This window comes from Giraffa tippelskirchi, chromosome 7, assembly GCF_054371585.1.
Source record: "Giraffa tippelskirchi isolate mGirTip1 chromosome 7, T2T-mGirTip1v1.2.pri, whole genome shotgun sequence".
NCBI classification, from domain to species: Eukaryota; Metazoa; Chordata; class Mammalia; order Artiodactyla; family Giraffidae; genus Giraffa; species Giraffa tippelskirchi.
This window is the reverse complement of record NC_137281.1, coordinates 44320327-44340990: the sequence shown is the minus strand read 5'-3', so window position 1 is coordinate 44340990 and position 20664 is coordinate 44320327. Positions and strand designations below refer to the sequence as shown.

At 49.0% G+C, this 20664-nt stretch overlaps 1 protein-coding gene across 38 annotated transcripts in view; it reads right to left on the bottom strand.

Annotated features, from left to right (window-relative positions):
• The window catches only part of ABCC12 (ATP binding cassette subfamily C member 12), an 81162-nt gene that overhangs the window by 7436 nt on the left and 53062 nt on the right, over positions 1-20664 (bottom strand). For 24 of the 38 annotated variants that reach the window (XR_014060603.1, XR_014060604.1, XR_014060608.1 and 21 more), the window contains 10 exons: positions 18196-18330; positions 18011-18086; positions 17856-17927; positions 14695-14784; positions 13899-14002; positions 11822-12019; positions 10959-11185; positions 8050-8187; positions 4644-4830; positions 560-649 (listed from right to left, as the gene is read on the bottom strand). Coding sequence is in view for 29 of the 38 variants with exons in the window: in XM_081514179.1 (XP_081370305.1) it covers positions 560-649; positions 4644-4830; positions 8050-8187; positions 10959-11185; positions 11822-12019; positions 13899-14002; positions 14695-14784; positions 17856-17927; positions 18011-18086; positions 18196-18330 (1317 nt within the window). In the remaining 9 variants the exon portion in view is untranslated. Of the gene's footprint in view, positions 1-559; positions 650-4643; positions 4831-8049; positions 8188-10958; positions 11186-11821; positions 12020-13898; positions 14003-14689; positions 14785-17855; positions 17952-18010; positions 18087-18195; positions 18331-20664 lie in introns of all 38 variants that reach the window. The other 14 variants (XR_014060607.1, XM_081514181.1, XM_081514191.1 and 11 more) reach the window with 4 other exon arrangements.

Sequence of the window (20664 nt, the reverse complement as noted above, 5' to 3'; positions counted from 1 at the left end):
ACTTACTATTTATATCCTGCATTGGGATTGTTATGAGAACTTAAAGCTCACCATATTTATAAGTTTAATTTATTAGATTTATATAACCTCAGGAAGGTTTGTTTGTTGAATCAGATTATCGAGGTACTTAAAAAGGAAATGGAATGCATTAAATTTTAAAATGCAGTTTAAAATGTTTTAAAGTGCTTAATTAAGTTTGCAAATGGGGCCAAATGCTGTTCAAAGGCCCTTAAAAGTGATTGCTTGAATTGGCGAGACTGCTTTTCAAAGAACAGCAGGATTTGTAAGGGGAACAGAAAAAGAGTTAGACTAGTTTGTTTTAATTTACAGTTTTAGTCAGTCAAATATTAGTTTTTAGAAACTAAAGTAAGCCACCGAATTCTCTTTTCTGGGTACAGAAACCCCTTGAGGAAATATTTTTGAAAAGAACCTCTCCCTCAGCATTAAGGACTTTAGACCATATAAATATGGATTTTAAGAAAATCCACACGTGAAAAAGGAGAAAACGCCTAAGTTCTGCCAGAGTTAACTGGCTCCTCCTCTGGCCCCGATTTCTTACCGAAATGTACTCCCTGAGCAGCTCCACGGAGGTGAACTTGGCCTGGGTCTCGGTCCCCGTTCGCACGCACACTTGGAGCAGCCCGCTTAGCTATGGAGGGGGAACAAGCAGGCGCGTCAGAGCCCTTTCCGCCTTCAGGGGCCGCTGTGAGTCAGCCTCCAGTCTCACTCAGGACCACACAGAAAGAGGCCTCCACTCCCAGCCAAGGGTCCAGATGTAAAGACACTCCTGTTGGGGTGTTTCGCCTTAAACACTTCCTTTGTATGTAGAAACAAATGGTAATTACATCCTCCCTGGCACTCCAGATGGTCAGAGTCAACCCACCACAGCATCGCTGCGGCACAGATCTGTTGGTTGGAGCGGTGGGGAATTCCTATAAGCAGGAGTTCTCCAGGGGGCCTCTGCACTGCCAGGTGCCCAACCCTTGAAGCCACCTTGTGGGGTCCTGCACCTCTGTGCCCTCCCCGATTACCCCGCCTGCCTCCGGAAAGCCCCGATCACCACAGATGGCAGAAGAGGAAGAAAACCATCAAGCCCATCAGCCTTCAGACATGCTTCAGACATGCTTCAGACATGAGAGAATCTAGGCTTAGACCATGGCCTGCTGAGGTCACCCACCTTAGGCCAGGCTCTCCCAGAAGCCAATCCTGAGATTTGAGGGCAGGAGTGTACTGGGCAGGTTGGATGGTGGTCCCCCACAGATACGCCACACCCAAATCCCTGGTCCTTCAGCCTGAAGCTCTCTTCCCTCCATCTTCCTTGGCTCCTTCTTTGTCAAGTTCAGGTATCAGCCTGCAAGTCACCTCCCGGCAGAGACCACCCTTGACTCTATGGGGTCTCATGCAGCTTCCCCACTGACAGCCAGTTACCCTGCTTCATTATCTTCATAACAGTTCAACAGTTTCTGAAGTCTTATTTATTTACTTGCACACTTATTTATCCCATCCCACTAGAATGTAAGCTCATGAGTGTATGGACTTGCCCAGCTTGTCCACAGCTGAACCCACAGCAGCCGGCATGGTTCCAGCTCCTGCCAGGTGCTCAGTGGACATCTGGTGAGTGAGTGAATGAATCTTGCTCTTGAGAAAGGCACATACATTTTTGTTGTTGTTGTTAAATTTAAGGGTATCAGCAAATGAACCTACTTACAACAGAAAGAGACGAACTTATGGTTGCCGAGGGAGGAGGTTGGAAGGGATAGTTAGAGAGTTGGAAATGGACATGTACACACTGCTATATTCAAAATGGACAGTCAACAAGGATCCACTGTGTAGCACATGGAACTCTGCTCAATGTACGTGGCAACCTGGATGGGAGGTGAGTTTGGGGAAGAATGGATGCATGCATATATATGGCTAAATCCCTTGGCTGTTCATTTGTAAAGATCACAACATTGTTAACTGTCTATACTCCAATACAAAATAGACAGTTAAAAAAAAAATTCAAGGGTATCAGCTCTTCAAGGCCCCAGGCAGCCCTCCACAGGGTTAGAATCCCCTTGTCAGCACAGTGCTGGCCCCAGGAAGTGTTTGTTCTCTCCATGATGTTATGCGATATTACTTTGCACTTGCTTTCTGCTCTGTGGGACTTCACAATAATTTCTCACCCATCTAGGAGTCTCCTCTGTTCCCAAGGGAAGCTCTGTCAACTGGATTTTTTGGATTCTCGAAAAGGGGGCTAATGCTCAAGAAAGCCAGTTGCAAGAAACATGTCCCTTAGATCTTGATGTGTGCAAGTTCTCCAGCCTTACAGGCACGTTTGAAAACAATCTCACAGAAAGCTGGTGATATCTCCCAAGAGCATGACCTCAGTTGAGGAAAGCTGAAACAAGTACAGGAATCTAGTCAACATCATCTGTTTAATACTTTACTAGGCAACAACAAATAAGATCAGCCATCAATGAGGGAAACTGCCTACCCAAGGAAAATCCATTCTTCTCGCTTAACATAGTGTCCTGAGCATATATGTTTGTTCCTTCTCTTTTCCAAAGTATTATTAAAATGATGGTAGAGAGATTTCAAAACGGAATAGACCATGAACAGCAAGGGGCTTGGGAAGAGGTACTGAATGAGAATTATAAGTTTCTGGAAGATGGAAAGAGGATGAAAGCCTTTTGATAGGATAGAGGCAGAGTGCACTGCAGGGGCTTCCAGAGTGTTCTACGTAGCAAAACTCAGACAGATTCCGGGTATGAGGAGGGACCCTCAAAGACTGACTGAGAGATGGCGCCTTGACAAAACTCCTGGTGGACCCATTTCCTCCCCTTCCTCATCTTCCTCCCAGCTGGACACTACCCCTAGGCCAACACACACACACACACACACACACACACACACACACACACACACACACACACAGGCTTCTTTAAAGAAATTGAATAAATTATTTTGGGATAAATGGGGCTCCTAGATAAAGCCCCTTTAAAACTAGCTTTTGTGTGCCTGGAGGCCTGCTCCCTGGCTGCTTTCCTGAAGTGAAGCAGCCTGTGGACAAGTCCAACCCACCCATATACAGTCATAAAACCTCCCATCAGGACAGACCCAGTGAAGCATATACAAAGACAGAGGAAACCCTGAAAACCCAACATAGATTCTCATCCTTAAACACAAAAGGATGAAGCGACATATGAACAAAACCAATGCAGGAAAGAGCAAGAACCAGATAACAAACAGAACCGGATAAACAAACAAACAAAAAGCCTGACCCTGGAAAAAAGCAGATATCAGTCAAAGAAGAGAGAAGAGTTTAAGAAAGGCAGAGTTTAGAGTTTAATCTGATTAATATCCTCAGAGAGATATAAAGTACATGTTTAAAGATGATTCTTGAAAAACTCAGAGGGTAAGAAAGAGTATGTGAAAATTAAGTATGCAAAGAATGGCTGAATGACAAAGCAAAGGAAAATTCCCAGAATAAAAATAAAAAGACAAGAACAGAGAGACTTTGAGATGAAAGAAAGAAAATATAGAGCACTGATGCAAGAAATCCAATATTCGAGCAACATGAGTCACAGGGAGAGAAAACAAAAAGGAGACAAAGGCATTATCAACAGGAGGAAAAAGAGTAAAGGAGGAAAAGGAGAAATTTTTCCACTTGAAGAGAGACTTGGCTTTTTTCTCTTCCCAGCCTTGAACAGAATCAGTGGAAACAGACCACCACTCGGATTCCGTCCTAGAATGTCAGAGCACTGGGGATAAGGACTGCATTGGAACAGCTTCCAAAGGGAGAAACGTAAAGCCTGTATCAAGGAGCAGACACACGCTTGTGTCCACTCTATGCAGACTCAGATGGGTATCAGACCCAGATGGCCTGGGTTCAAATCCCGGCTCTCACACATGCAAGTGTGTGATCCTGGAAGGTCTTTCTGGGCCTCAGTCTCCTCACCTGTAAAATGGGGATTATGGCTTGCCTACCTCATGGGTTATTGTGGAGATAAATGAGTTAATTTATGTAAAGGATTTAAAACAGTGCCTAAAATAGCGTGTGTTTCCCTATTATCATTATCATTCCCTATTACTATTATTTCCATATTGTTGTTATTTTTCAAAAGAAAAACACCAAAGCAACTCAAAAGAGAGGTCAGTAATTATTTGTCCTGGACATCGTGGCTGCCTCTCCAGTATTCCTTTCCCTCTCCCCATTGTGGAGCAGCTGTGTGACTTGGGGCGGGATGGAGTGTGACTCCCTCCTTTGGCCTAAGCCAATCATCTCAATCCCATTAGTTCACGAATTATCAATAGTTCTGGGATGCCTAACTTAATCCAGTAAGAGTAAAGCACAGGCTTTTGTTCAGTGGCTGGAGCAGGAAAGGCTTTCCTCCTGCTTTCTTCCTGCTAAAGCCCCTAGAGACTGCCAGCCACCATTGCACAACCATGAAAGAAATCATTATAGGAGGATAAAGCCGGGGGCCATGATCCAACTGTGCCTGAAGCCCATACAGCTGCCAGACCTTTTAACCATGTGAGCCGCCGCAAGGCTTCTTTATTATTTAAACCCATTCGAATTAGGTTTTCTGTTATGTCCACCCTCTCTGATACACTCTATGCCAGAGCCTCCAGGCCAAGCCCAGCCTTACACTAGGTGTTACCTGGATAATGTAAGACAACGACAAGCCTTTGGATGAAGCACTGATTGAGGAGAAACTCAGGGTCACCAACAAGGCCACGATGAAGGTGACGATGTTCATGAGGACATCTATCCTTAGAGCAAACCACCTGAGAGCACAGTTAAAGTACAGGAGATGGCTGCAGTTCTCATCATTTAGCATCTTAAACCTAGAATCAAGAGATGAGACAAAACAGGAGGTCAGGTTGTACTTCCATAGACTTGGGGTTAGGGCTACCAGGGAAATAGGGCAAGAGGAATTTTTAATCAAAGGCCAACGCAGCAATACATAGGCATCTCTTACAAAGATGAGCATAGATCCAGACTCTAAAATCTGCCACCATAAGCATCTTTGATTTGCACATATTTTGAGAAATCCCAGGTGGCGATAGAGCATGGTGCTGAGTGGGCTCTTTCTGTCTTTCCCAGAACTGGCAGCTGGAACCCATAGCTGAGAACCTCATTTTCAACGTTCAAAGGACCACTATCTTCAGGGACGCTGTCCCCCAAAGGCCCAGTGGAAATGACTGTTGACCCCTTTGATCTATAAAGGGTGGGAGGTGGAGGAGATCTCAGTGTTTGTGATGGTAGGGAAAGGAAGAGAAGGTGCTGGACTGGTTCTTCTCCCCAGTTCAGGGAAAGAAGATTCAAGGCAATTGCTTATAACACTGGAGGGAAAAAGAGTAAGCAGACATCTTGCACCCCTGCTGCATGTCCCCTGAGCCAAAGAGGAGAGGGGGCACAGGGCAGACGACAGAGCAATGACGTGGCCAGGGGATGGGCAAGACCCGCCCCCAGAGTTACTCATTCCCCAGATGTATGGAAAATGGTCCTGCCCATTCCTGCAGTACCTAGAGTTGGGGTGCAGAGGAAAGATGGCATGTGGGGCTGCAATCCTGATGCCACACTGATCAGCATGAAGCAAGAGGCCTCACATCAAAGAAAAGCAGTGAGGCTGTCAGGCGGAGCTCACGGAAGAACAAAGCAGACCCCATGGGCAGTGTCCAGCAGAGTGGCTGGGGACCTGCTTCCTGGCGGGGGCTCTCCCCTGCCACATCTGCATGAGGAGCTGGATCAGCAGAAATGAGCGGCAGAAATAGACACAGTGGTCACCTGAAGGTGTGTCCTTCCCCTACTCCCCCACCCCAGCCTCAGATAACCAGGCTCAGAGAAAAGGGAGGGAGTGTTTAATACAACAGACCAGGTGCTTCCTAGCAACTACCCTGCCCCCTTGTCCGAAACATATGGCAACACAGCAAGACTGCTCCAATTCTCTGAGCAGATGCCTGGGGGGCGGGGGGGTGTGCTATGACTTGTGTACATTTAAGAATGTAATTTTAACTGAACTGAGCTAAACAGACCAGAAGGGACATCAATCACAATTGCCACTAAAGGTTCCCCGGACCTCCTGGGAAAGGGGCTTCTTCAGAACAACTGGTAAAAAAAAAAAAAAAAATTATTGGTAAAATTGAAAACCATTCTATGTTTAAACCCCTAAGAGTTGAGAATCCTCCGCTGGCACAGTCATGACACGCTCGGGCACTGCTGCTCCATCCTGTTCTAAACCTCCTCCAAGGATTCTGGCCTGAAACACCTCTGACCACCCAGGCTGGCCCTCTCTGTTTCCACTCTCACTTACTTTTCTCAGTTAAAATATTCTTCCAAACACCATGATGTTTTTACCATGTCGCTGTAAAGCCTACAAATTCAACTGACAGCTTGAGTGACTTAGGAGTCATCTGTGGTCTTATCTGTGTGCATGGTTAGGTTGTGCAGAAACAGAATCACTGGCTGGAATCAAATTGGAATTTGACCTCAAACCTTTTTTTAGTGCTGCAGCGTGTTTGTCTGGTTGCAAAAGCAACACAAGTCAGAAGCCCAAGCCCTCTGGAAAGTCCATGACTGGAAAGAATGGATAAAGACGGCAGAGCCCATCAATACTGTGGGGGTTCAGCTCGCCCATAGGATCGTTTTGGAAACCTTGGAGGACAATCTGCTGGAAGACAAGGCTTGAAGCTGCTCAGTTTGTTGAGAGTTGATGAATGGCCCATGAACAAGACACTGGAAGGGGGGTTGCAGGGCCCTTGACAGATGATGTTCAGGTCAAACCAGTAACAAGGCCAGCTGCTGACTGAAGTAAAGACAGACTGGAATGCCAGGTCTACAATGAGATTGTGAGTGGCAGGGAGAAGGAGGTGCAACCTTTGAAGTGTACATTAAGCTTCTAAAAAAGGAAAGGATGGGGGTGGAATAAGAACATCTGTGTGGCAGAGACACTATAGATTCACCAAGTTCCATTTTTACAGCTGGACAACATTTCCCAGCCTCCTTTGCAGTTGGCTGCACCCATGGGACTGAAATCTGGCCCATGAATGTACATAAATGATGAGAACCTTCATTGGGGTCCTCCACTCACATCTCTGCTCTTACCTTCCAATCAGACCAGAGGAGCGGTGAGATGGTGAGAGGCTGTGTGCCCGAGTATGGAGCAGAATCACCAACCCCTGCCCCACGGACCCTTGTTCACTTACGACTTGAGGAAGAATAGACATGTATTGGGTTAGCCCCTAAAATTTGGAGTTGTTTGTTACCATAGTGAGCCTACTGTGACTGATACACAGTGATAACATGTGATAACATATGGTGTTTTAGAAGTTTGGAGCTGGAGGATTCCAGAGAAATTTATTAACCTAGTCCCTGCATCTTAAAAAGAAGAAAACTGGTCCATCTATTAATGAGATGTAATGTGGTCTTTTGGGCTTCCCTTGTGGCTCAGCTGGTAAAGAATCTGCCTGCAATGTGGGAGACTGGGTTCGATCCCTGGGTTGGGAAGATCCCCTGGAGAAGGGAAAGGCTACCCACTCTAGTATTCTGGCCTGGAGAATTTCGTGGACTGTATAGTCCATGGGGTCACAAAGAGTCGGGCACGACTGAGCGACTTTCACTTTCAGAATGAGCTTTACAAGGAATATGTAATAACATGAAAAAACTGCTAATTAAAAATAAAACAAGACAAAAATGACTATAAATACTCCAGAAATAGAAAAACAGAAAAGATTGGAAGGAAATACACAAAAATGTTAATAGGATTTGGGTTGCAGGCCTATGGGTGATTTTTGTTGTTGTTTTCTCCTATTTTCCTGAACTGAAAACATTCTACTTTTAGAGAGGAAAAATAAAACATGTAAAACGCCATGGTAAGCTTGTCATTGGATGAACTCGACTCTTTGGGGGCCTCGGACACTGGGGGAAAAGGCTTAGTGCATGAGGGGCTCCCGCTCCATTCTACCTGCTCTCCATCCGGTCAGTGCCCACCCCTCTGACTTCCCTCCTCAGAGCCAGGCCAGCAGGCAGCAGAAGCCCGGGGGCTGCCCCAGCCCAGGACTCACTTGTTAACACAGTCTTCCCTCTTGTTGTAGGCGTGGATGGTTCCCAGGCCCTGCATGGATGAGGTGACGTGGGAGAACCAGGGCGACCGGCTGATGTTCTCCACCTTCTTCAGTTCCTGGATTCCTCTGTGGAAGACGCTGCAGGGAAACCAAGAGAGCCCCAGATAGGGTTTCCCAGGGCTCCCCTTGGCTCACACAAACCCAACTGGGTGCTCAAGACAACCTTAAGATGGCCGGTGCCCCTGAACGACGGAGGAGGGGTTGGCCTGCCGTTCTCCTCTGGGAGCAGCCATCCCTCTGTGTCAGGGAGGGAGGGTCTCAGAAATTCGAGCCTCTCCTTCCTGCGTTCTCAGTTCTGAAGGCTTCCTGTGGCATGAGGGTCTCACTGCACGCGCTGTGACTCTAGTCTTTGCAAAGACTAGAGATTTTCGCACAGTGCAGCTCCTAAATACAAGCCAACCACTTTGAGGTGCCCAACCAAATAAAAAGGGCTTCCCCGATGGCTCAATGGGTAAAGAATTCACCTGCAATGCAGGAGACACAGGAGACGAGATTCCTGGGTTGGGAAGATCCCCTGGAGAAGGGCATGGCAACCCACTCCAGTATTCTTGCCTGGGAAATCCCATGGATTGAGGAGCCTGGCCAGCCACAGTCCAAAGGGTCGCAAAGAGTCGGACACACCTGAGTGACTACACATGCGATCAAATAAAAAGGGATATCTTCCAATTCTGGAGGAAAATCTGAATCTGGCATATCAACTGCCAGTGTGTGGTCTTCTAAAGGCGGTTTCAAAGGTAATTTTGAGCAATATATGAACATCATCTCCTCAGGAACTGACTTTAAAACCAGACTCTTTACAGTATGTAACTCCCCCTGGGCCCCAGTGAGTGCGAGACCACTGCCCTCAGCACGCACAGTGGGAGCTGATCCATGACAGTGAATCTGACCCAGGGCAGAGGAACGGAAGCCTCATTTGTTCAGAGTTCCAGTGAGTTAGTTAGAAACATCAAATAATTCAGTCTGGATCGGCCTGATCTGGCCTGTCTTACAGCATATAAGAATGCAGTGCCGAGAAAAACCTTTTGCAAAGTAAATCAAAAACATAGAGAGGAGAATAGACAGGAACTAAGGTCAGACAAACATGTGACAAACACGTGGATTGTAAAAACTAACACTAGCCCAAGGAATCATTTTTCTTAATAAGACGTGGCACCCACGACGTGGGGGATTCTCCGGTGGCTCAGTGGTAAAGAATCTGCCTGCCAATGTAGCTGTAGGAGACCTGGGTTTGATCCCTGGATTGGGAAGATCCCCTGGAGGAGGAAATGGCAATCCACTCCAGTATTCTTGCCTGGAAAATCCCACGGACTGAGGAGCCTGGCAGGCTACAGTCCATGGGGTCACAGAGTCAGACACTGAGCGACTGAGCAGGCACACACCTAGGACAGGTTATATTTGTAAAAAGACCTGCAGACATCATTTTTATTAGATCATCACAATAAACCCTTGAGGCCAGACACGGAGGCCCATGTGTCCTCTCTCAGAGTCATCGAGGGGGCAGTGGAGACTGAAGTGAGAGCCCAGCTCCCCCAACTCCCAGGGCGCACGTGCTAGTTCCCATGGTGATGCCAGCTTCAGCCAAGGATGCAGAGTCTGCCTCTCCACCCATGCGTCCCTGCGCTCACATTTCCCACTGTCGGCTGGCTCATTCGTGGACTTGATCCACAGTCTTGAAATACCCAAAACCAAACCCGTATTCTTGATCACCCTCAACTGTGTCTCCTCCTGTGTCACTCATATCTGTCTTCACATCGCTACCCATCTTGGAAGCATCCTTGGCCTCTCCCATCCCCTAACCTCAGTGGACTATCTCGGAAATGGCTTTAGGATCCACCTGTTTTCTGCCCGGAATGCTGCTGCCTATGTCTCATCTCTCAGTCGGACTCTACCCTGCAAGAATCTCCAATCCTATAGCCCTTCTCCGATCTTTCTGAAACGTCATTCACCCTCCACACTGTGGCCAAAGCAATATTTTGCAAGCTCAACTCTGAGTGTGGTGTCCCTGTTTACGGGTGAATGTGGGTCCAGGATTTGTGGGTTGAATCCTTTGCAATCTGGGGGACCCTCTTCAAGATGCTGTGTGTCCAGTCCAAGGCAATTTTGTTGAGTTTTATTGAAACTCAAGGTCTGTATAACATTTAGGCATCCTAGTCTCATCTGATCCTTGCGAGAACCCCTTTGGAAGAGGGCAGGCGCGTGTTTCGATGACTACCATTTTAGAGATGAGGAGACTGAGGCTTGCAGCATTCCTCTGACTTCTCCAAAGTCCTTCAGCTAGTTGTGCAGCAGAGCCGGGACTCTGGCGCAAATTTCATCTGATCTCCAATCCTTAGCCCTCACACAATACCACCAGCTGCCGGCTGAGAACTCCAGCTCATCCAGGACAGGGCGGAGCTGGGTTTCCTGGGAGGCTGGGACAGACGCTACCCTCCTGCTTTCCCCCAGGGTGAGTGAGAAGGTGGGCACAGGGACCCCCCAGTGCCAAACAGCTGACCACCTCAGTGGTCAGGTGGGGCTACTTTTCAAAGCTCAAAGAGACTGAGTACTGGTCTCCTCTCTCCTCCAGCAGCAGAAACCGCAGAGCCCCATGGTTAAGAACATATCAGTCAGAGAGCAACCATTGTTGCTACTTTCCTGACCTGGGACCAGTGACTTAATCTCCCAACCGTATCCACCTCTCAGCATGGCTCTGAGGCTCAAATGCCTGATGTACGCCAAGCACTTAGCACAGCACCCAAGTCAACATGCTCCGGCATTCAGAGAAGACAGCAAGGACTCAGCACCACCGGATACCACCCAGTCCCTGTACAAGTTTTGCGTGCTCCGCTGTAAACAGTGCATCGACCTACCGTAACAGAATGAAGAAGCCTACAGCCAGGACGGCCAGGACTAAAAGGACAGCAGGAAACACAGCGGCCAGTATCACGAGAATAAACAGCACCATAAAAACCTGCTGCAGAAAGTTCTCAGCGTGAAATGGCAGCCTCACATCCAGCTCGTCCATATCCTTGGAGAAGCGGTTCATCAGCCTGCCAGTGGGCGTCCTGTCAAAGAAGCTCATGGGGCTCTCCAGAATCTGCCGGCGACCACGGAGAGTCAGGGTCAAGGTGTGCGTTTGGTGCCCCCCCCAACACCCCGGGAGGCCTGCCCGCTGCCTGGGATCATGAACCAGGCCTGAGTTTCCCTCCGGGGCCCGACACCGTATGCCAGGCCATCCTGGGAAACAGGCTGCTGCCACCGTGGAGGAGCGTGACGTGGGGAAAGATTCAGCCTCCATGAAGGACGGAGGGATTTTGTGCCCCAGGGCAATAAAAAGTCAAGTTCCACTGTCTCTATGCGGGCCACCCCTGTGTGCTCCAGCCAGGGACCTCCCCGGCCGCTGGGGAATGAGGGGGTCCTATGTACTCAGAAGAGGCTCTTTGGGCCTGCGCTCGCTGACTCCATGGCGGTGTCCTCAGGAAGAACTTCCTGACCACCCTCACCTTCACCCCTAGCCCTGCCGGGCCCGTGGCACGCCTGCAGCTCCCCGGAGTTTGCCTTTGTGGTTGATAATTAGATATGGGAGACTCAACGGTAAGCTCGGTGGGCAGCTGTGTCCACCCCAGAGACCAGCACACCGTCTGGTGCATCACAGGTGATCGGTATAAACCCCACTGACTGATGTTCCAGGATATGAATGCAGCCCCCAGGGCTAGGGGCAGGGGGACTGTACCTTGTCAAACACTCGGTCATGCAGTGAGGAGGAGGCCATCAGCGTGGTCTTGGTGAACGTGAAGCCTTTGGTGATGCCAAACAGCAGCATGGACACCATGTTCCCTGTGTACACCCACTGGTACACCCTCGGCCCGGAGTCTGCCAGCACGGTGCCCACCTCGCACGTGCTCATGTTGCTGTGAGGCCCACACATTATCTTGGGAGGAAAACAAGAAGCACCAAGAACTGATCAACTGTCAAAAGAATGGGAATTTTCCAGGGAATGTTCCTAGGGAAAAGAAACTAAAAGGAAGAGCATAAATGTTAAGAATGAATCAGGTGGTAAAGTCAATTCAGTTCTCTGTGGGGCTCTTGAACTTTGTGTGGGTTCTCCTGCTGGGTCTCTGGGATGCCAAGGGCCCCTGGCTGAAGAGGCTCAGCACAGTCAGAGGAAAAAGCACAACAGACAGACCAGACCTGTACAGGGCAGTCGTCTTAGAAACCAACAGTGCCTCAGGGGACCAGAGGTGATGCTGGGCCAGAAAAGTCACAGAAGCAACAACATCTGACTGTGCAACCCTCAGGCGGCCCAGATAGGTTGGGGAATCAGGGACCCGAAGGCAGAAGCCACCCAGCCTTTGGGGAGACTTAGGAGCATCTCTGTAGGAGGAGTCAGCCACAGGGCCCTCTTTTTTTCCTTTTCTGGGGGTGCACCTAGGAGGGCACTGGTTCACTGCCCTGGAGTCCCCAGAGGGTAGGAGGGAGTCTGATGAACCAAAGACTCTGGGAGGATCCAAAGTGACCCCACTTGGCTCCATCCTGCCCCAGGAGAACACGTTTTTGCCTCCATTTCTGGGAAGAGGCCACCTCCTCTTCCTGAGAAATTGGCAGTTTCATTTTTCTCTGAGCCGTGTGCTAAAAGTCAAGACTGCCTTTGGGGAGCAAACAAGCATCTTCCCTCTAAATGCCATTTTGCTGATTACAGCCCTAGCGGAAATGTAAACTGGAGGTGGTGGCTGATGGATGCACATCCATAAAAGCAAGAGCATCCCTGGGGAGCTAATCGACCAAAGGACCAGCTTGAAGAGGAGGCTCCACTGTGCTGTGGGCTGTGCCCATGGTGTCTGGGGGTGGAGCCAACACATGGGTAGGCTGTCATGGCTGCTGCCCAGTTAGCATAGCACTGGCCTAATGGGGAGGCTTCACTCTGACTAACACCCTGGGCTCTCCAAGGAAAGGGCTCTTCAGGAGCAAGCAACGATCTGGGGGAATGTTCCAGAGGTGCCTCTCTTTCTGCAAAGTGCAGGCCACCCCCCTGAGACTGATCTCAGGGAGCTGTGCTAAACTCCAGCATGGCAACCCCATCCTCTCCTCTGCCCGGGTCTTCCCAGGGCCTCCTCACGTTGGTTGTCATAACAACAGAACTATACCAAAATGTAATCTTGGAGGATGGGGAGGCAACCTCACAGCATTTCCCGGGGGCTCCAGGAAAGCTTTGAAACCATAGGCCAAAAGCTGGGAGAGTTTCCAGGCCTGAGGGAGAGTAGACTTATCAGTCCTCAAGAGGGACCTAGCCTGGATGAGAGCTTGAGAGGCAGGGAGAGGCCCGCAGGGGCCCTGCAGCAGGTCCAGGCTGACTTTCGCATGTCCACTTCCTTTAAAGGGACTTTGGGGAGCCAAGCCAAGTGGAACCCACTGACATCAGACAGTGTCCGTGATGAGATGTCAGTTTCTCTTCAGAGGCAAGAAGATGAAAATCTGCGTTAGGCTTCCCCAGTCCCTCCCAGACACTCCTCGGAGGTCCCTTACAACAGAGGCTACAAAAAACTCACCCTATCCTGCCTGTGCGTGACTCCAGACAGGCTACATTTGCCTGGCACAAGCTTTTTAGCCAAACCTTTAAAATTCGAAAGTGGCACATACAAATTCAGATGCCCTGCTTGTCTTGAAAGATCAAAGGGGATTGCGGGAGTCACGTTGCGTAGCTGTTAAGCCGCTGACCTCGGTCTTGTGGCGGGGGCTGTGGGAGGCTCATTGTGTTCAGACTCTCTGTCAGCAACTGACTCAACATTTGCCAGAGCCAAAGGGGAGCTCACCTGTGAGCCCTTGTCTAACCAGACCCCCAGCCACCAGTTGCTGAAGGCAGAGCTGCCAATCATCAAGAGGAAGAGGGACACCACGAAGAAAGAGGACAAGTACCCTGCAGGGGAAGAGAGGGAGCCAGGGGTTACAGAGGCCACGGGGCAGCAGTGGGCTCCTCTTCCTCGGGGTCCAACCCTGGCGGGGAAAATCGAAGCCTATAGGGAAAGGGCTTCCACCCCAGGAACCACTTTCTAGGCTGACGTGACAAGTCTGAGCATTAGGTCCCAGAAACCCCAATGGGGACATCTATTCCACCTGGTTGGAAGATGGATCCAAATGTCAACATATTTAAAAGCAAAAAACACCACTATTCACTGTAATAGAAGTGACTCAGTGTTTTTAAAACAAACAAATTAAAAAACCCGGTCTTGCTGGAGAATGACAAGAAATGGAACTATTATCTTTTGCACATGGCAGTGGTTCTTGCCCTGAAGGCAGGCAACGAGCGGATGGCGCTGCACTCAGAGATTAGAGTGTGAGGTTACACAAGCACCACAGCCAGGTCACGCTGCTGCTCATTCAGTTTCAGTAAATAGTGTCTGGCAGCTTTAATGGAGATAAAGGATGATTCCATTTAAAAGGCTGCTTTATCAAACTTTGGATTATAAGGGGAAAAAAATAAAAGCACCGATCAACGACCCCAGCATAAAGAGAGCAATTGTTAAAGAAATCATAAAACATGAACCCAACAGTTTACGAAAGAATTTTTAAGGCAAATTAAACCAAGAAACTCGTTGTTTTCTACCAAACCTCCAGAAGCCTTAATGTACGTGTGATACGTTTTCCAGGTCACAGTTCCTTCCCGGGGGGACTCAGTCTGGATGAGCTGGTGCAGAGGAACTGTGGAGACAAACACAAGTCCTGCGACACCCCCAACGGGGCGGCCCCCTCCCGCCCACCTCTCCACCCCCACCACTAAGGCCAGCTGTCATCCTTCCTTCCACTCGCCCTGTGCTTCAAAATTCCCAAAACACTTTTGCTCGTTTTATTCTGTTTGGCCCTCATGACAGCCTAGTGAGGCGGGTGGCTTTCAGTCTTCTGAGACATATTTATTAAGCAACTACTATGTGCTCAGTGTGCTGCAGTCCATGGGGTCGCAAAGAGTCAGACACTACTGAGCAATTGAACTGATGTGTTCAGCTCTGGGGAGAAAAGGATTGTCTTTGTCTAGCTCTACAGAAGCAGATCCTTAGAAGAGGGTGGGAACACATGCAGTTTACTCCAGAGCTAAAGGGTGCAGGGAAAGGAAGTCAGCAGTAAAAGGTGTCTCATCAAGGCAGCACTCCCCGCTCCCCCTCCCCACCCACCTCCATGGGCAATGGTAGCTTACCTCAGCACAGAGAACTCTCAGACTGGGGGACCACTACACCTCAGAGGTTTTTCGCATGATCAGTGAGACCTGGGATGTTTCTACACCAACTCCCATTGGCATCGGGTGAGGGCTACCCCCAGGGGGTTAATCCCTCCACACTTCAGGCTTGACCTGTGGCTGGCAGCTCCCAGAGAGCTCCGGGCAAAGGGTTGCAGGTGTGAAATGCCAGCTGGGAGTTGGGCTGTGTGGTGCAGAAGTGCTGAGAGTACCCACGCTGTGTACTACAGGGCCAACAAGAAGGCCTCCACCACGGAGATCACACCATGAGAAGAAACCAGGGCATCCTCCCAGGTGGGTCCCTGGATCCCGCCACTTGGCTCCCCCAAGTCCTCTCCATTTTCCAAAGTGTAAGGGCAAAGGACCACCAAGCTCTCACTGGGGCAACATCCAAAGATGCAGGGATATGAGCTCCCAGCAGCCAGGAGGGAATGCACGTCTCTCCCCTCTCCACCATGAGAGGCACGAGAATGTCGGCTCCGAAGCAGCAACCTATGCTTGTTCCTGGCTCTTGTAAACTGAGATGATTGGAGCCTGACAAGGGGGTCCCCCTGCGCAGGACTCTTGGTACCCTGCCCCAGCAAGGAAAACTCGCATCTCAAAGGTGCTTCTGTGAACAGAGCTGCCATTATCCCCTCTGCCTGGGAACACTCGCTTGAGCTTCTTTGAAATGTTCAGCCTGACTTTCACTCATCATCGTGTCTCCCTCTGGGGCTGCAGCATGTGGAGGTCCCCCTGACGGGTCAGCAGAGCCTAATGAACAGCATCCTGGGGCATTAAAGGACCTGTCGGACCCCCTTGCAGTCCCAACACAGTCAGCTCTGCTGCTGACACCGTGTACCTTTGCGGGCTGTGCCACTTTCAACCCTTCCATTCCTACAGCTCTCAGAGCATTTAGCTTCACACCTTCCTTTTCCTCTCCAGAGAAGGGGGAGGGGAGTAAGGAGGAGGAGAGGGGCAGGGTTTACTCTCCCCACAAGACCCCAAGTCCTTAGTAGCCTGGAGCTTTCCTAGGAAAGCATGGAAGAGACTACAAGGGCCCCACTTCAGCCTTGGCCGCCTCCAGAGCGATAAAAATATATTGTCCAAATGGGCATGCGTTTGTCACAAGCACCATTAATGGTGCCAACTTCCATTCGATGTGAAGACTCACATTTTTTCCCACATTTTAACATCTCTGAAATCAGGATGTGCCCCATTCGGTAGTATGCCATATCATTTAATTGGCAGAGACTTTTCTTAGTGGTACATAAAATGACACTGCTCTTAAAATAGATGGCATCTTAAATGTGATGAAATATACTAAGGTTTTTTTTCAGCCACACATTATTGAGGGACCTTGCTGTGGGCATTTTTAGGAAGGTGCATTTTGATTCCTGTCTTCTCTGTGCCCACTGAGGGGCAGGGAACAGAGCAGGTGCTCAACAAATGTTGAATGGATGAAGGGATGAAAGGCAACAGAGTCTAAGCAGGAGAAGGAGTTTGATAAGCCTGGTCCTTGCCAGGTTTATCTCCCACATCTCTTCTGTCTGCATTCATGGAATTACCTGTTACCCTCAACCCCAAATCCCCTCGCTTTCCCCACCTTTTCACCAGAGTGTCCTGGGCAAACTCCTACCTATGCTTAAAGGATCAGTCCAAAGGTCACTTCTTCTGTGACGCCCTTCCTGATTTCTTACTCCCACTTCAGCTCCCCATTACTCTTATCTCAGCTGCCCATGATTATCCTCTTGCCTATGGCCCCCACCAGACCAAAAGATCCTGAAGACAGAGGCAATCTAGCTTAGTGATTGGCATATAGTAGAATGCTGAGTCCTTATTTGTGGGAAGAATGAATATCCTTATTCCACCTTGATCTCTTCTCTGCTATACAATTCTTTCTCAACACTCAGTATGGGAAACATCTCATCTCCTGTGTGTGCTTTTGCCTGTAATTAATCTCTGTGCATTGTTTTGATCTTTCCAAATAACAACAACAACTCTATGTCAGGCACTGTGCTAGTCATTCTATATAGAGTTTCTCTTGTAATCTTTGCAAGAACCTGTGAAGTTAGTACTCTTATTTCCCCCATTTTATGGATTAAGAAACTAAGGTTCAGCATGGACTGTAGATTGCTTTAATATCCCTGCAGTTCTTAGAGTCTTGTGATGAGGTCATCTTGTTGGAAGATGGGGAGATTTGTGAAAAGGGAACCCACAAGGAGTTAATGGAGGAGAGAGGATGCTATGCAAAACTGATTCACAATCTCCATGGGTTGCAATTCGAGGCAAGTCTCTCCCTACTTGGGAGATTAAAGCAATCTACAGGCCATGGTGAACCTTAGTTTCTTAAATCTATAGGACTTGCTTCGAAGTCCTAAAACTAATAAGTGGTTGAGCCAGAATTCAAACTCAGGCTGTTGAACCCCAAGGCTCACAGTGCAGTAAACCATACCATTCCAGCTTCCCACAAAGGACAGCATGCCTATACTTCTCTATCCCAAATGGTAGATGCCCAACAAACATTTAAGAGTATGTAACTGAGGGAATGAACAGTAAATACCTTTTATGTCTACAAATTCTGATTCTGTTTCAGATTCTTTTCCTTCACATTTCTCATCTCCTGGAGCCAAAACTAGGGTGAGAAATAAAGAAATATCTGTGTCCACTCATGAGCCATGAGTGATAAGAGAGGTGTGATGGGAACTCTGATTGTACCAGTGTCTTCATTTCTCTCAGCAGGGCTCTCCTTAAGGGCTTCCACTGCGGCTGCATCATACATGTGCTCAGGATCCTAGAGACAAAACGAAATCCCTCTGAAAATGAAATGACAGAACTTCTCTAGGCCAGAAATTATGAAGGGAGGCACCCAGTCTCTTGCACCCAAGTAGGGAGAGACTTACCTTGAATTGCAACCCACAGAGATTGTGAATCAGTTTTGCATAGCGTCCTCTCTCCTCCATTAACTCCTTGTGGGTTCCCTTTTCACAAATCTCCCCATCTTCCAACAAGATGACCTCATCACAAGACTCTAAGAACTGCAGGGATTTTAAAGCAATCTACAGTGAGCTTCTGCCTTGGAAGAGAGGAAAGAGCATGCTGGACTCCCATCCAGTGGCGTCCTGGGCCCATGTGATCCAGGGGTTCCCGATCTTGGCAACACTGATATTGAGGGCCAAATAAGTCTTAGTTGGGGGTGAGGTGGGGACTGACCTGTGCACTGCAGGATATTTAGCAGCCTCTCTAGCTTCTATCCACTAGATGTTAGGAGCACCCCCACTCCCGGGTTGTGACAAGTAAAAGTGTTTCCAGACATTGCCCGATGCCCACTAGGAGGCAAAATGGCCCCCAGTTGAGAAACACTGACTTAGTGCCTATGTGTCTCATGAGAGCAAAGGGGGCCTTTGGTTGTCACTGTGAAGCACGTTGAATCTTCCTCTGCTATTGCTCCCTGCATGAGCCTCCTTGCTAAGAAATCTGATCACAGGAACTTGGAGTATGAAATTAACAAGGTCACTGAAGCCATGATTTGGTGGAGAAGGGAAGTATGACCTCAGCGATGGCGCCCTTCTGTTGCAACATTACAATCCCACCTCACCATCCTTATCCAGCCCAGGAGATGCAGCCCATGGTACAGTCCCTGGACTCCAGGCCACATTACCTGGCTTGAGGAGTTTAAACCAGCCTTATCTGTACCTTAAAGGATAGCATCCTCCATTTTGTCCAAAGCACTTCTGTTTTTCTAATTTGAGTTCCTTTCATTTCTATATCATGTCTGAGATCAAAGAGCTGCTAAGCAGAGTTTCCTTTCATTTTGGAATGAGACTAAGCTCTCCCCATAGGATCAGCCTGTCTAGGGGCAGGAAGACCCTCCTAGAGGTAGACAAGATGCTATGAGATCTAAGACAGTTCAGCCTGAACAGGGCTTTGCAATTCAGATAAGAAGTCTTCCCTTGTACTTTGGGGTTCACACAGGTCAAATCTACCTTGGTGGTCTTGATTGAAACCCTGAAAGAAGTAGCTACATTTGGTCACTGTGCATGTGTTGGGGTTTGTGGGGAAGAAGCCAAAGGACAACATTTTTCTTGGCCTTGGATAGCTCCAGCCTTTCTGCTTCCTTTGGACTAACTGCATGGTTCCACGTCCACTTTCCCAGATAGCCCAAGGAGGAATAGCTGGGTCTTAATATGCAGTTGAGACACTTTCTGACAGAAAGTCTCCTCTCACCTTTGCACAGCATCTTCTAACTTTCAAAGCCTGATCTCATCTCCTCTTTGTCTCCCTCAATCCAATCAAGAAAGCAGGCAGCATGATTATCAGCCCATTTCCCAGATGGGGAAACTAAGGCACAGATGTGGGAGCACACATCCCAGCCCCTGACGCCCCTGGTGAAGCCCCTCTAGCCAGTGAGCTCCCAGTTCTCTCCAGTGAGACGGAGGGTGATCTGTGCAGCTTTGTTTTGCAAACACAAAATCTGGCCCTGGGTTGGATGTCAGTGGTCGGCAGCTGGCCTCATTTCATTTGTTTCCTCAAGTGACAGAAGAGCAATCGTCCAGTCTGAGCACCCGAAAGCATCCAGATTGCCTGTGGACCGCCGAGTGAAAGTAGCCAGAGAAATGTTCTGGAAAAGTCCAGGGGCTTCAGGTCCGCCTCTGAGCCCCTCCTTCCCATAATGGATGACTGGATTGAAACTCCAGTGCCATCTAGTGGCTGCCCGTATTTTCAACACGCAAAAAGTAAGATGAAATGACCTTGGTGAAAAATAGTCTCTGAGGAGACTGAGCCTCCTGGGATCTAGTCTGAGGTCATTCTGCTGCTGAGCAAGGTTCAGAAACTGGGCCAGGTCACGTTGTGCCCCTTGAGGACTCCTGCAAAGACAGCTCTGACCCACACCCGTTGGGCCCTCCAGGAGGACAGCACTTCCCGCTGCCTGTGGTCTCCAGGGACTGGCTGGTTCCCAGGCAGAGCTGTGGTCACCACATTTAGCTCCTGGGCTGGGCGAGAGCCCATTCTGAGTCACCTCACAGGGGTCCAGAAGAAACCCAGCCTTCTCCACACCCTGCCCCTGCCTAGCAAAGGAACAAGGAGCTCTTATCTCACCCGCCCAGCTAAGATTCTTCCTGGAGGTGACGGACACCACTCAGGTAAACCCCATATGCTAAATTCAGATGCTTGGTGCTTCTTCTGAGACCTCTAACCCTCAGCACAGAGAGGCAGAGGTTGGGGCAAAGCCACAGGTATAGGAAGTTCTGGTTTTCCTGGTCCTTGAAAACCTGGCCCTCTTTGGCTGGACCTTCTGGCCACTGACAGAAGAGCCTAAAGATGCTGGCTACTGCATCCTGTAACCATGGCAACTTCACATGCTGTCAGCT